The sequence below is a fragment of the Anoplolepis gracilipes genome, chromosome 12 (genome assembly GCF_047496725.1).
Source record: "Anoplolepis gracilipes chromosome 12, ASM4749672v1, whole genome shotgun sequence".
Taxonomy (NCBI): domain Eukaryota; kingdom Metazoa; phylum Arthropoda; class Insecta; order Hymenoptera; family Formicidae; genus Anoplolepis; species Anoplolepis gracilipes.
The window spans coordinates 11,644,181-11,660,000 of record NC_132981.1 but is presented as its reverse complement, the minus strand read 5'-3'; the positions used below and the strand labels follow the sequence as shown (position 1 = coordinate 11,660,000).

At 27.3% G+C, this 15,820-nt stretch overlaps 1 protein-coding gene and 1 long non-coding RNA gene across 5 annotated transcripts in view; one reads left to right on the top strand and one right to left on the bottom strand.

The window, feature by feature from the left end:
• Positions 1-15,820, top strand: part of LOC140671617 (uncharacterized) — a 156,171-nt gene that overhangs the window by 18,249 nt on the left and 122,102 nt on the right. The gene's annotated exons all lie outside the window — the stretch shown is intronic.
• The window catches only part of Cpx (synaptic transmission protein complexin), a 138,578-nt gene that overhangs the window by 4,062 nt on the left and 118,696 nt on the right, over positions 1-15,820 (bottom strand). For all 4 annotated transcript variants that reach the window (XM_072903057.1, XM_072903058.1, XM_072903059.1 and 1 more), the window contains one exon: positions 1-14,757. This exon is cut by the window's left edge and continues 4,062 nt beyond it. In XM_072903057.1, the coding sequence (XP_072759158.1) occupies positions 14,684-14,757 (74 nt within the window). In that variant the 3' untranslated portion in view covers positions 1-14,683. The remainder of the gene's footprint in view (positions 14,758-15,820) is intronic.

Below are 15,820 nucleotides of genomic sequence, written 5' to 3'. Positions count from 1 at the left end.
AGAATTCTCTCGAGGATCTATATAAATCCTATGACGCGAATATCTAAGAGTTTAACAATCTACAGTTCCAAAGATAAAAATTCATAGATCCAAGAATTTGCATAAGATTTAGATTTAATAATACAATTTAATACGTCGAGATGTTGCCTCGCTCTTATATCAAATATCTGTATGTCAAAATGTCTCTAGGGTCCTCGAAGTTTATTTAAGGCTTTATCTATGACTTAAAGGACCTATTTAGGAACTTCTTCGTAAACACGAATCTTTCGAGGAAGTGAGAAACCCGCGCATATTGTAACTTCCCTTTTGTCGTATATTCGCTTTCGGTTACGGTTTTACGATAAAACTATTATTGTAAAAACGATAACAAGTTAAAATGTAAGTCGAGATGTTCCTAGAGATTTTATATACATGAGAAAAACATAACGTCTGCCGTCTTGATCTTTAAAATTTTCGGCGCTATTTGGGACTTAACAAGGTTATTTCCACTTTTTAAGAATTATTACTGATTTTATCCTCTTAATAGTTGTCTTGATTATTAAGGATTAATATTTGTTTACTAGACGCACGAAGAAGATGGAGAAACGGAATAATTGATTTGTAGTTTCAAAAATTTCAGTTGTCATTAAAATTTTAAACTTGATCAAAAAAAAAAAATTGACGGTTTTTTAGATATATAGATTAATTGAATTATTCAATTTTTTATTGATTGCATTATATGTGTATGTGTATATATATATATATATATATACTTTTTTTTAAATTTCTGTACAAATGTAATACAAATTACTGTAACGATATATGTGTTAATGTAATGCAAACTGAATTTGTTCAAGTTTATTTACTATTCCATTTCTCCGTCCTATTTATTATTCCTTGACGAATCAATCACATTTGAAATTTATCCGCTCTATCGTCAATCTATGATCCGCATAGAGCGTTCCTTGAATGACATAACAGAGCAAAAACAATTGATTCGAGGAACGATCGAGCGATCAACGAGATTCCGTAGTCTACAATCGGTGAAGAGGAGTTAATTCATGACTTCAACGCTTCTTGACTGCTGAAGTTAAATACGATTTGTATGTAGTCTAAATACAGCGTAGAAAATTCGAAATATCACCGTGCGTACATAATGCGAATAGGCAAGAAGTATAATGAAGTAGTAGTTGCATTTTTCTCTTTTTTTTTTTTTCTTTTTGTCGTAAAAAAAGGAACATATCCACTCCGTTCTATTACTTGCCTATTTCGATTGTACATGTAAGCCATAATTTTAGATACTCTACGTCTACATTATCCATAGACGTTTGTATTAAATGCAATGGATCGTTAATTAAATTTGATGGATTATCTATATTATTCTATTTAATCAATCTGCGCTTCATATGTTCCCTCGAAATGCGGTAGTCACGAAGTGAGACAAAAACTAACTTCACTTCACGGTAGATCAGCCAATAGATCGATCGGTATTAGCTAAATATTTAGTACATTGAAGTGCGGGATGAGCCTTTGCGTTATTTCGAGAGAGTGTTTGTTTTTTTTTTTTTTTTTTTTACATCACGCGAAAGTCTATGAAACACGAATCATCGAGTAAGCTTAACTCGTTTTCTCTTTCTGTATCTCCTCTTTTGACATGTCTGGGGGTGTGTGTGTGTGTGTGTGTATATATATATATATATATATATATATATATATATATACACACACACACGCAGACACACACATACACCACGTGTCACATGCCGCGCAAAATTGGTTTAGGGTGGCTGAAGGAAAAGGGAGCGAAAGTGTTAGATTTTTTAGTGTGTGAAAAGTTATGCAGTTGTTTTATAAGTAGATACTACATGCTATACAGCACGCACACGGGAGACAAATGTAAGATAATTTGAGCAAGTCCGAGAATATTTCAGAGATACAAGTATGGCCATAGAGAAAAAGATGCAAGCTTTTTTCTTTTTAGAAAAGAACTGACAATAAGATTAAGAAAGAAAGATAGAGGAATAAATATTAATTATGAAATTTAAATAATAGAATCTGTTTTAAGTATACGATACGTGTATTAAAGGTGTTAGGAATAAAGAATAAAAATTCCAAATAATGGCACTAGTAGTCACGTGTTAAACTAACAAAAATTGATATCAAATAATAAAGATCTTCCTAAAACTAACTCGTACTGTAATTTTGTTTTAAAGTAATAAAATTTAGTAAAAAATGTATTTTTAAATTAATAAAAGATTATTTATGTTAATAAAATCTAATATAAATGTGAGATTGTCGGTGAGTAATAAATATTCGACACACATTTTAATGTAATAATATGTAAATTTTCGAGTTTTCTATGAATAATTTTGTTTTAATATATAAATGTTTTTTTTAATCTCATTGTTTGCGATTCATATAATAATAAATAATGATTATAATTGAAGCGACAGATGATTATAATTGATGAGATAGTAAATGAAGAGAGAGAGACGCAAGATAATATAATATGATATAACATCATATGCGTCAGAATTAAATTTTTTTCATTTTCACTGTTAAGTACATCAAGCTGTCGTGCGGAAAATTCCTCAAGTTGCAGAAATTTTCCGACGATTCTCTCGTATTAGCGACATGGCAACGAGCATTATTATCCCTAAACAATATAATTTACAACTTAACTATAAATTCAATTTTTACTTACACTATATAGATGTCTAATTTCATTGATTTTCTTTTTAAAGAAATTATTCTATTTACTCAACGTATTTTGGATTTTATAAAAGCAAATAATATGTTATCCAAGTTTTGATAATAAATATATATATATATACCTAACAATAAGTGATAAGTGATAAGTATTAATATTTAATAATAATAGATATAATAATTTCTAATAAATTTTTTTATAATATATTTTTATAGAATTATATATCTATAATATTTTCTTTCGAAATTAAGAAATAACAATATATAATCTTATATTGTTTAGGGTTAATGTTGATTATTTACGAAATAACAACGACACACGACATTAGTCAGCAGTAACATCAGCATTAGCGATAACATCGAATATTATTCAATGTTCATCTACGTTACACGCGCCATATTTTCTTCTATTTCACTACGTAGAATATTAAGTATAGAATAGAGAAGTAGAGTGCAACGCACACAACATATATACGCATTACATATAAGAATAATTACATTATAAGTGATACTATGGAGAAATTACAGAGAGATCTAAATATTTAATGAAGAGATAGTACACTACATTGCATCTCATTTCTAAAGAATTGAGAGAAAGAGCACACAATTTTTCCATTGAACAACAATTCGATTATTTCGATATAAGCAAGATATTTTTCGCCCTCGATATTCCATACTTCTCAACATTTATCGTGAAACAATTTATATTCACATATTTATTTTTGTCGTAAATTTTCGACATGAATTTTATTTCTCTAATAATAAATGTGTGAGTTAATTTATTTATCCGATAAATTAAGTTTGTTATTGTAATTTTTTTCACAGTAAGCCATTATTCTGAAAATAATGTATAATTTGCGAATTTTTAGACAATAGTTAAAGTACATATAGCATTTCGAGGGTGAAAAATAATTTTTGTTTTGTATTCGAAGAAAACTTCGAAGAAAATTGCATGGTGAATGCATCAAGCAGCTTAGTAAAATTTGACTAGTTAAACTTTGTATTTGATGTATAAAATTTTCATTTTCTCATTTAATGGGTTTTAAACTTTAATGTAAAATTGATTGTTATTAGTCATAGCAAGTTTAAACGGCACGGAAGTCAAATCTATCAAATGAAACACTTTGAAATTTTATTTTTATATATCAAAACAGATATCAGAAAATATTAGTCTAAAAAAACAAATTTTATTGATTGAGTCAAACTTTATGTAATAATATTTGTTAATTTCTAATACTTGTATTAGACTCGATTTCAAATGAATATATACAATATATCACACATGTTTCATTGTAAGTAATTGCCGAAATCAATAAAATTTATTATTTTTACATAACTTAGAACAAAATTCATCAAAAGAGAAAAATATATTGTAGAGAGAAATTATCAAATATATATATTCATATTATTATGTACCAAGTACATAACATAATAATATGTAATTCAGATAAATACAAGTACAATAGTTGATTGATGCATTTCACCTAGATTTACATTCATGTCCTTTGGATAGCAACTGTATTGTCATACGAAGGACGCATGCACGTTACACACATTATACGTAATATGGGAATAAAAAATTGTGAAATATAATTTATTCGATTATTAAGTCGAATAAGTTTCTTAACTTATTATAAAGTAAAACATAGCCAAACTCATTTTATACTAATAATAATATTCAAAACATGATTCTCATTGGAAACAAATAATGTCATACTTCTCTTGCGATTGTATTTCAAACATTGTATTTTAAGCAATTTGATAGAATTATAGTTGAAGAAAAAATGCAAAATTAAATAGCGAAAATTAATTTTCTTCTTATTTTTAGAGAAATAGAAACAAATATATATTTAATTATATTATCACAATATTGATTCCCATATTTTTAAATGCTACATAGACACACGAATAGTTTTCTAGAGCAATAGCAGCTAAAAAATTAGTATAGAGATTAATGCAGGGTGATTACGATTAGAGGAGAGTAAGTTGCGATAAGTGAGACGAGAGAGAGCGATTAAGCAAAATATTTTACGTCACTGTTAATTACTGCGTTTAAGTGGTCATTACAATTAAGTAGATCAGGATAACGTCTCAGTCAAATAGATGATGAATCTATCTATTTTTCGTTAGAAGATTTAAATTATTGGGTGTTATAATGTGGTTTTAATTATACAATCCGCTTTTAATTGTTGATTAAAATTTGTTCCGGGGAACATTCCTGGTCCTTTAAGTGTATCGCCGCATCTCTTTATACAAGCGAAAGCATTAAGATTCCAGTGTGTGTTGTGTTCAGTATTCCGAAAGTTTCAACATTCCCAACATTGAAATTCTTGAGTACGTTATTAGAGACACATCAAAATATTTAAATTTTTTATTAACTTATTTGTTTTCATAACATTATAAAATTTAACAAATTTTGTCTCTCTCTTTTTTTTATCTCTCCATATTCCTGAACTCGTTAATAACTTGTTAAAGTAATCTTTGTAATAACTTTTATTATAACGTCGATTATTTTATATCAGTCATTATAATGACTATAAGAGTACAAAAAATATAAAAGACAAATATAAGAATTTCTTTTCGAAATTTTGATAGGAAAAATTAATGCTCGCGCTTGCACAGTTTTTAATCAATTCCATGGATATACTTGGTTTACACATCTATAGCGGATAAAAATACATAGCATGTATCGAAAATTATACGAGAAAAACTATGCATATATCTTTCATGAATCGATTTACATTGAGTAATTGACTTCGAGTATAACATCGCTTCGGATAAAATCTGAACTGTACATCGCGTGGATGTTTGAAGAATATAATAGCGATCTCATTGCACACACACACACACCATATTGGTGTCCTAATTCAAAACTCATAACTACGAAACTCTGAAAACTCGAAAAATATTATTTAAACTCATATAGATAAAAAGAATTTTTGATAAAAAATTTTCTTGCGAATAAAATATTGTGCATCTAAACATGAAAATGTTCCTGTAATTGGAAAATCTTTGTGCGCAATTATATAAATATCGCAAATTGTGAAATTTTGTAGAATGTGGAGAATTGAAAGATTATATCGTGCTGTTTATTTAATATTATTAATTTAATAATAAAATAAAAATATCATAATTTTATCATGTATGTTTGCAGTTATGAGATTTAATTAGGGTAACTAAATGTGCAAGACGATTTAGGGGAAACAGCATAAAGTTCGGCTGAGATCAGATCTTCGAAAATGACCTCATCGTCCGTTTGTTTCTTTATTTCTGATAACAAAATATTTAGATACATATGTATATGTATGTACACACACTTATATGCATATTATACATATATATACACATATATGCATGCATATATCTTTTGTATATATATATATATATATATATATATATATATATATACATATATATATATATATTTTTTTTTTCTTTGATTATATTAATTCGTTTCCTTTAAAATTCTAAGAAGCTGACGTAACTTCAGAAATTTCTTATAAATTTTTTAATAAAAATATATGTATAAAGATTCTAAAACTAACAGTAAAATACTATAATGAGAATAATAATAAAATTTTAAGTATGTATTCAAATAATGTCGTCAATAATTTTATGAATTAAATAGAATTATAAATAAACTTAATAATAGAATTATATCAATAAAGCAGAAATTATAAATATACATATAATCAAAATTATAAATATACATATAATTGTTACATATTTATTTTATAATAGATTATATATACTTTTCATAAGAATTTTGCGAATAAAATACGATGTAAAAGAAAAAGTTATACAGGATCATCTATGGTTCAAATAAAACATACGATAAAACTTAGCTTTTTTGATAAACTTTTGTAGACATCAGTATACAAATATTGATTGCACCTTTTGGGATTAATTGCGGGACGAATTACCCATCATAGGATAATTTTCGAAGATCTTTAGCTAGACAAATAGTTACACGAGAGCAATAAGCTGTGCGACGAAGATGACCAATCAGACAGCGACATTGATGAAGAAGATATTATAAATCGAGTATAAATTCGACATGCACATCGACAAATATATGAAAGAGATTAAATATCGAATGCATGTCAAAAATATATCGTAAAAAATAATTTTTTATTCTTCTTTGCATTGTTAAATACGACATTCTCCTTGATTCTTGTGCGTGAATCGTTGGAGATTAAAATGTCATTTGACATTATTTCTTTGCATAATTCCATAAAAAAATGTAAAAATTATCGTATAACAGAAGAACAAACGAGCGAGCAAGCGAGCGAGAGAGAGAGAGAGAGAGAGAGAGAGAGAGAGAGAGAGAGAGAGAGAGATTGATTACAAAATATAAATGCAAAAAAGTTTAATTTAATTGAGATAAAATATACGGAGAAAACTTGATCAATTCTGCGATTCGACAGATGCAATTAATTTCCTCGCATTTATAATAAATAAACCTATATTTTATGAAAATACAATAACATTTAATTTAAATAAGAAAATATTAATTAGTTAAATATGTATATAGATGGTTAGGTTTTAATTAATTAAATAATTTTTAAAAAATGTACATTATAAAATAATAAATTAATTAATTAATATAACTAACAATAAAATGAAGAAATTTTGTACAGATTTTTGTGAATTTGATTAATTAAAATTTGCCACAAATTATGCTGATATAACCTTACTGTTTACCACAACTTATTACAAATATAACATTACAGCAATATATATTCAATCTTTTGAGAAAGGATTGATTTCTTTTTATAATTTTTAATTTGTGATTTTCCTTAATCAGTCTCGTTGAAAGTACATGTTTAAAAATCACAAATCAAATTTTCACATGGAGCTTTAAGCCTTAATGAAAATTCTTATCCGTCTTCCAAACAAAACCGAAAGAGGAATAGGGATAAGTCAAATGCTGAAGGAAAAGTTTTTGGTTTGTTTTTCGCGAGCAAACAGCTGCGGAGTCGCATCGAATGACGGAGTTTTCTTCTCTGGAAATCAAGAGAGAGAAAGAGAGAGAGAGAGAGAGAGAGAGAGAGAGAGAGGGAGAGGGGCAAAAGGTGAGAGAAAGAGAGAGTGCAATTGAAAGAGATAAAACTGAGAGGAAGAAAAAGGACGAATAGAGAAGCGCGTTGTCAGCGATTTTTGCAAAACTTTCGACCACCACCAAACTTCATCGCGATCTTCAGAAAGGCGGTTCTGTTGTTCCAGGCGAATTGCGCGAGAAAGTTCGCGGTCTTTCGCGATGAGAGAGTATAGACTAAATGTGCACAGCGAAATATCCCCCTGACTATTTATGCTCGTAAAATACTGCTGTTTATTCGACGATAATTAACTTGCGGATAGCAGCGCCCGAGTCTTTTCTCGGACTTGTTATATAAGATTAGCATTTTTTATATATAATTTTTCTTAATTGAAAATTATATTAGACATATATATGTAATTTGATTTGATTTGTCAATTTTTTCCAATTAAACAGTCATATACTTTTTAATTTTTATTAATTTTTATTTATTTATATACTTGTTTTTATTTTTTATTAATCTTTTAAAAAGTGTTTAGAAAAAAATACTAAATAATTAAATCAAAATCAAATTGTCTATTAATTACAAAGAGTTTACTTTGAAATAAAACAATTTCATTATGGATTATATAAGGACACGGGCGCCATCCTTTCTTTATGTTGCTACTGTTCTTTTGTGTGTGTGTGTGTGTGTGTGTGTGTGTGTGTGTGTGTGTGTGTGTGTGTGTGTGTGTGTGTGTTTGTGTGTGTTTTGTGTCGTGTGCATAATTTTAGAAAAGTTACGCACAACAACTTGCAACTTGTTTCCGAAAGAAGAAATCACTGATACTCCTCTCTCTCTCTCTTTCTCTCTCTTTCTCTTTTTACAGTAATTAATACATATAAAACACACACAATATGAATATAAATTACATAGTTACAATATAAAATGCGAATGAAAAAAAATACAGAGAGTTAGATTAAGAGAAAAAAAAGAGCGAAATGTAATGAATAAGAAATAAGAAGGAGATAAAAGAAAAAACAAAAATACATATAGAATGTAAATAAAACTGATAAAAATTTCTAAAATGTTAAAAATTTAGGATTCTCTTATCAGTAGAAAGGAAAATATGTAAGTTTATAAGCGGAAACATTATGTAATAAGAGACAGAAGATGGTCCAACTTTAAGAGAAAGATAGAAAGTAGGACATGATTTTATGATATTTCTCTAAAATGATAATTTAAAACACATACCTAATCATTTTAAAACTATAAGTCAATAAAATAACATCCAACTGATCTGTAATCGTTTCTTCTATTATATAACTATTTTATTATTAAATTTGTTTTCGATTTGTTTTTCCAACTTTATGAAATCTAACTTTTGTATTAAATCAATGCAAATTTATTTAGATAATAAAACTTTTTTTTATTTTATTTTGAGTTACATACGTAATAAAAAACGTAGTTTGTCACAAAATTTAATTCGAGAGATTGAGTTCGAGAAATTAGAAAAACACATTTAAGATAATTAAGAAACTAATTTAATGAATATAAATGAAAGAAAAACATGAAATAAATAAATACTTATTTTTTTATCATTTAATCATTTTAATATTATTTTATTAAAACTTTTATTAAAACAAATTAATCGCGTTATTATTTGCAAACCAATTCCCTTTTTAATTTATTATATCATTATCTCTCTTTACGTTAAGATTAAGAAAATGTTACGATATGTGGAAATTTAATGCTTTCAAATAAGAAAATACATCTTATTTCTTTCCGTCTCCCATACAAAAATTGTTCTATAATATTAAATATCTTTTTTCCCCTCTCGCTTTATATATATTCTCATTTCTTTTCGCGCACAAATCTCATATGTATTTCGAGTGTATGTGTTAATGATACAAGACAGTTTTGTAATTATTGCGCTCTAAATATATGTATAAATTCAAAGCCCAATCTTTTAAAAAAATATTATCAGAAAAAATTTAGAAGATTTAATTTTATAGTATTTAACATTAAAAATTAAATAAAAGGTATATTTAATAATAAATGCAAGTTAGATATGTAACTGTATAATATCAAAAATTAGATGCAATTTTATATATCAAAATTCTCATAATGTATGTGCGTATACGTACGCGCGCGTGCGCGTGTAATTAAAAAATACATAATAAATGTGGAATATTTTTTTCATGGTAATAGAACTGATTAATTTAAACTAAATTTAAAAAGTTTCCAGTTTCCAATAAGTGAGAGAAGAGTATCATACAAATGTATATCCTTAAGTCATTGATTATCTTTAATCTCAGAATCAATGCTCTGTTTAGCTCATCTATTGTCCGTACATTCGTGTATTTAATATAAAAATAAAAATCTGATAATATGTAGGAATCTTAAAAATCTAGTAAAACATAACATTAAAAGACTTTATATATAAAATTTATTCTGAAATAGAACAAAAACGAAGAATTAAAGATAGATTTACCGTTAATTATAAAACAGTTCAATAAATACGATTCACATATCTAATGATCAGATATTAAATTAATATGATAAACTCGGAGTAATAATATCTCTCTTATTGTTAGAAACAATTATTTAGAGATTACAATCATTTTTTATAATAAAATTTCTAGATTTATTAGAATGTTTAGAAATATAAAGAAAGATTCTATAAAAAGTTCAAAAAATTCAGAAAAGAATAAAAAAAGTCCAATAAAGCCCCTGTGGTTGGTTTATATGTATGTATTATTATTGGTTTCCTGTTTTTTTTTTTTTTTTTTTTTTTTTTTGTTTCTAAATTTAATAAAATTTCAAATGATCGTTTCTGTAATTTTTCACTATTTTTATTTGATTTTTTTCAATTAATAATCTTATTAATTTTTTAAATAGCAGAGCAATCATCTAGTTATGTTTTGCGATGACTGTTCTGTCGCGCTCTCGCCGTTTGTCTTTAAATACCGGCTTGTAACAATAATTAGAAGAGCGTTGCTAATAATGACAATAACAATATAATAATAAGAACTGCTCCTTCGTCAGTGACCTCTTTTCGGAGTACATTAAAACAGTCATCGAACAAAGTCATCTACCAACTAGATAACTCACACAACTACTTTTTATTATTTTCACTATTTGAATAGTTTTTTCTAAAAACTTAATGTGCTAGCGTACATTTCTTTTTTTGCTTCTTTCGTCTTTTCTTATCATTTATCTACTTTTATTTATGTGTGTATCATCATTATGACGAGCATAAGGGGCTAAACTTTCTGCGCCTTGCATTTTCGAGCATGTGATATTTGCAAGCATATATTTGCTCCGAGAGTCGTATGCTGCGCGACCAGGTGACGCTGCATTGAATTTTCGAGAGTTTAAAAGGATTCTAACTTTTGACTATAAAACATTGACTATTTGCAAAAATTTTTAACTTTTGCACTGCATAATTGAAAAAAATATTTTCTCCTTGACAAATATTAATTTATCATTTTTATTTAACTCAGAATTATTTTCATCAATTTTGCATATATTTTGTGAGACAAATTAGCAGATTCAAACACTGTAATTGTAACTTCTAAATTTGTTACTTAACACTATATAGAATAACTAATGATAGAATAATCAATGATTGATTTTCAAACCACCACCAAATTGCGCCAAAACTTCTCTGTAACTGCACGCTAAACACATGAATCATATTCATAATTCGTTGACATTTGTCTTTGATATGTTCATTGTATGCCTTATGTATTGCGTTTGTGGAAAAATTATGGTAAAAGAAACGAGATACATAGAACAACAAGTATCAGGCTAATAAAAGCGAAAGCAAAGAAATCGAAGCACTCATATTTTCTATTCATCATAGTTATATAAATAAAAAAGGTTTTTGCTTCTATTTTGAGCATCTTCAGCAAATGTGAAAATTTATATAAAATTGGAACATTAGTGTCAAAGTGAGATACAGTCTGAAATTTCTTCATTAACGTTAATGTTTCTAATTTTATGTTAACTTTGACATTTGATGAAGATAACACAAGATAACCAAAATAGGAAAGAAATGTTCTATTTCTATTTGTATAATCAAATCAAATTAAATTATATTAAATTATATAAATTTTTGCTTTGAAATTCTTACAGCTTTTTGCTTTGATTTCTGTCTTTTCACTCTGATTAGCTGTTGTGCTGTATTGTATAAATAGAGCTTATTCTATTATTGTTGACAAGATATAATGTTTCTATAGAAATTGCAATGAGTAGTCAATAAAAATATTGATTCTGTAAATATTCTAAAAGTTAATATAATTGCTAACATTGGTCTTATTGAAGCAATTATAAAATGTCAGGATTAGAGAGAGAATTCTCTTCATATATAATTTTACAGATTTTAATTTTCGACATTTTTGTTATATATAATAGTATATTACATTTTAGGATTTTAGAATCACATTTCAAATTTTTTCATTATTATTTGCGCAATGTTAAGTCTTGTCTTTTCATATTTTTACGTCATGATAGAAATAATGTGTTAGTTAGAAAGTCATCGTTTTATAGTCAAAAGCTACGACAATTACTGTCTAAAATAATGAGAAGAGTTTATAAACATCATAAAAAGAGACAGCAGATAAATTAGAGATAATTGAAACTGTATATATGTGTAGTAGTATAAATGTTAGTTTTTGTGACGAATACGTTTGAGCTGTTAATTGACAATCTAATAGGGAAGTTTTGAGGTGGTTTATATTGAATATCCGATTGTGTCTGATAGTAGTATTGTAGCAATTGTAGTAAGATCTTAAAGATGTTATTAGATATATCCATTTTGCACGATAGTTTATCGAATATATTACTGTATAGACGTTATTTTGTTGTCAGAAATTTAAGAAGCCTCGATGATTCTCCAGGAAATTTCCCAAGATATTGAAAAAATGTTTTGTTCCGGAACGTGACTGTAGAATAATCGTTATATCCTTATTCGAGACTCTTATTCGTTGGATTTTCCCTATGAAACGTAACATTATGATTTCTCTTCGAGAATCAATTAACATGTCTGAAACGTTCGTAGTGTACGATTTGAATCGAGGTCTTAGAGCATAGAATAACCAGATATTCTATAAAATATCTAGAGAAAAAAAAATCATGAATATATACTGAAATAATAATTAAATGATAAAGCTCTCCTTAGTTCCCGCAATAATCAACGATTGATTTTCAAACCACCACCAAATTGCGCCAAAAATTCTCTGTAATTGTAGAATATCTAGACGAACTATAAATAGAAAATAACTCAGTATCTACAGTTGGATACTTCACTCTTGTCATATCAGATAATTGATTCGCGTTATAAGCTATACTACTTCTAAACACATTCTACAGAACACCTAATTATCCTATATAAAACAACGTCATTTCGCACTTTGTTTTAACTGCAACAATTACATAAAAAACTCACACTCTGGTCGAGCCAGCATTCTCTCTCTTTCTCTCTTCATCATCATTTATATCACTCTTGTTTTCTGGATTTTTCCATTACAATATTTCGATCATACCTCGCTATCATGCTCTCGCTCTCTTCTGGAAGTCTTTCTGTTTTGTCACGCGGTTTGCTTTTCAATCAGATGAGATTAGATTTTTAGATTTCTAATTCCTTTGACACTGTTAGATTACGCAATCTTCTCTTCTTCATTCTTTCAAAAAAACATATTTCTCACATTCTATGCTTCTTCAAGGCGGTAATCATCGAGAGTGTCGATTTTTCTTTAATGATTTTCTTTAATGACTTCATTTTTCTTCAATGTCGTCAATGCTTGCATATCTTCGTTGCACGATACAGGAGAATCTCAGGACATTCATTGAGAATTTTCTTGTCCGTCCTTGTTTATATATATATGTAAATTTTGGATTAAAATTTATAGTTGTTCATTTTAGAGAGAGAATTAATCTTGATAGTTTTTTAGCAGCACTTTTCAGTTCCATTTTATTGATTTATATAAAGATGTCTTTTTGATATTTTTTTTAATCTACTGTATAAATATACCAGTAGTTTACTCGACTATTTGGTTAACATCAATATTTTTTCAAATATTTATAATTGCTATTTACTTGAGGTTGTTTTTAGATTCCATTTTGCATCTCTAATTGATAATTTGTTGCAAATTATATTAACACCTATACTTTCTCTTATTAAATTGTGATATTTTTTTGAAATTTTTTTCTCCAGCATTGAATTCTTCACAAAGTTTTAATTTTGTATTTCTAGTCAGTAATTTTCTTTTCACCATTCATAGTTAGCAACATTTCTTTAAGTTTCTTTCAGTTTCGAGCTCTTCGATTTTTTCTTTTAGCTTTGGTAAAAATTTATAATTTTCAATATCAAATATAATTTTTACATCTTAGAACTTTTAATTTTTCTGGTATGTGTGTGTGTGTGAGAGAGAGAAACTTTTTTCGTATTTGCCTGTAAAAATAATAATTTCTCTCTTTTCTCTCTCTCTCTCTCTCTCTCTCTCTCTCTCTCTCTCTCTCTCTCTCTGTCTGTCTTTCTCTCTCTCTCTCTCTCTCTCTCTCTCTCTCTCTCTCGATTATATCTCTAATCTCAATTTTCTTGCAAGACAGAATTCTCAGATTAGAATCTCTTCTGATTTCTAAAATTGCATTCAAACATGATGGTAAAAATCCTTTAGGAATCTCCTGAGAATCCACGGGAAATGAATCGTCTTCGTCGTTCATTTTGTTTTAAACAACGATTGATTAATCGATTGCTGGATCTAGAATCAATTTACGACTGATCGACACGGCGATTGTGTCCAATGCTTGATGACTATTCCGCATATCATTTCTCTTTCTCGCTGCATCTTCTTTGTTATCACTCTCTTTTTTATTCCATTGGGCAGCAGGGGATGACAGACGGACGCGATTCCGACGACGACGTACGGCATCGTCGTCATCTTTCTCGCAAACCGCGCGATATGATAGGCTCATTGGAGGCTACACTTACTTTCGATTTGCGATTTGAGCTCGTTCACCTGCGTTTCTATCGTATTTCTCAATTCTGAAACAATCAAAATGAGAAAACATATTTAGTAAAACATCCATCATAAAGACTTGAACAGAAAACTGATGAGAATAAGATGTAGAAAGTCGGTAAAAATTTATTATCGAGATTAATTTATTTCAAATAAAATGAAATAAAATATAAAGAAGAAAGAAAGAAAAGAGGAGAGAAAAAAATATTGTGTTCCAATAGAAATTTACATCGAGAAAAATTATTGATTGGAAAGATTCTAGTTCTTTTCACGCAATCTAATCTTCATAAAGAAAAACAAAACGAAAACAATCATATATTTTACATTTGACAATAATGTTATGTGTTTAGGAAAAAAGTAATTATGTAAAAAAAAAAAGCTTATCTTTTATAAGTTACGGTTTTGATAAATAAAATGGTATTGATTTTATTTTAAAATCGATTTCTAAAAGTTTGCAATAAATATTTTGTATGTGTACATACATAATACATATTTGTACATGTATATAATACAATTTTATATTGTATATTTATATAAATACATACATATATCATACATATAAATCACATGTATCTATCTATTCATTCATGTAGTGTTATAATAAATAAACAATTTATTAATTATATAAATATGTTTAAATATATTTAAATATGAGCATTAATACATAGTGATACAAAAATTATTCAAAATTCTCTAGCACATAAACAATCAGGTGGAAAAAAAATCAATAGGTTGTAGGTTTACATGAATTTTAAGAAACACGTAATTTTCAATTTTGCTATAAAATACACTCTTTCATTTCTAATATTATTCATATAATTAAATATTTCTAAAGAAGTTAAGTGACTTTCTTCTTAAAGAGTAAGTAGAAATTCTTGGTATTCTTCTCATTTCGCTTTATTTTTTTTTTAGGTAAAACAATAACTTTGCGCAAAGTTATTAAGTGGCTAAGTAATTATAATATACGAGAACGAAATAATTTTTTAATAAATAAAAAATAAGTTGAATATTTTTAAAATTAATTCTTTTTTATTTGAGCTTTTGTTTTAAAAACAAAAAAATTGAAAAGAGTCTAAGAATTAAAAAAAT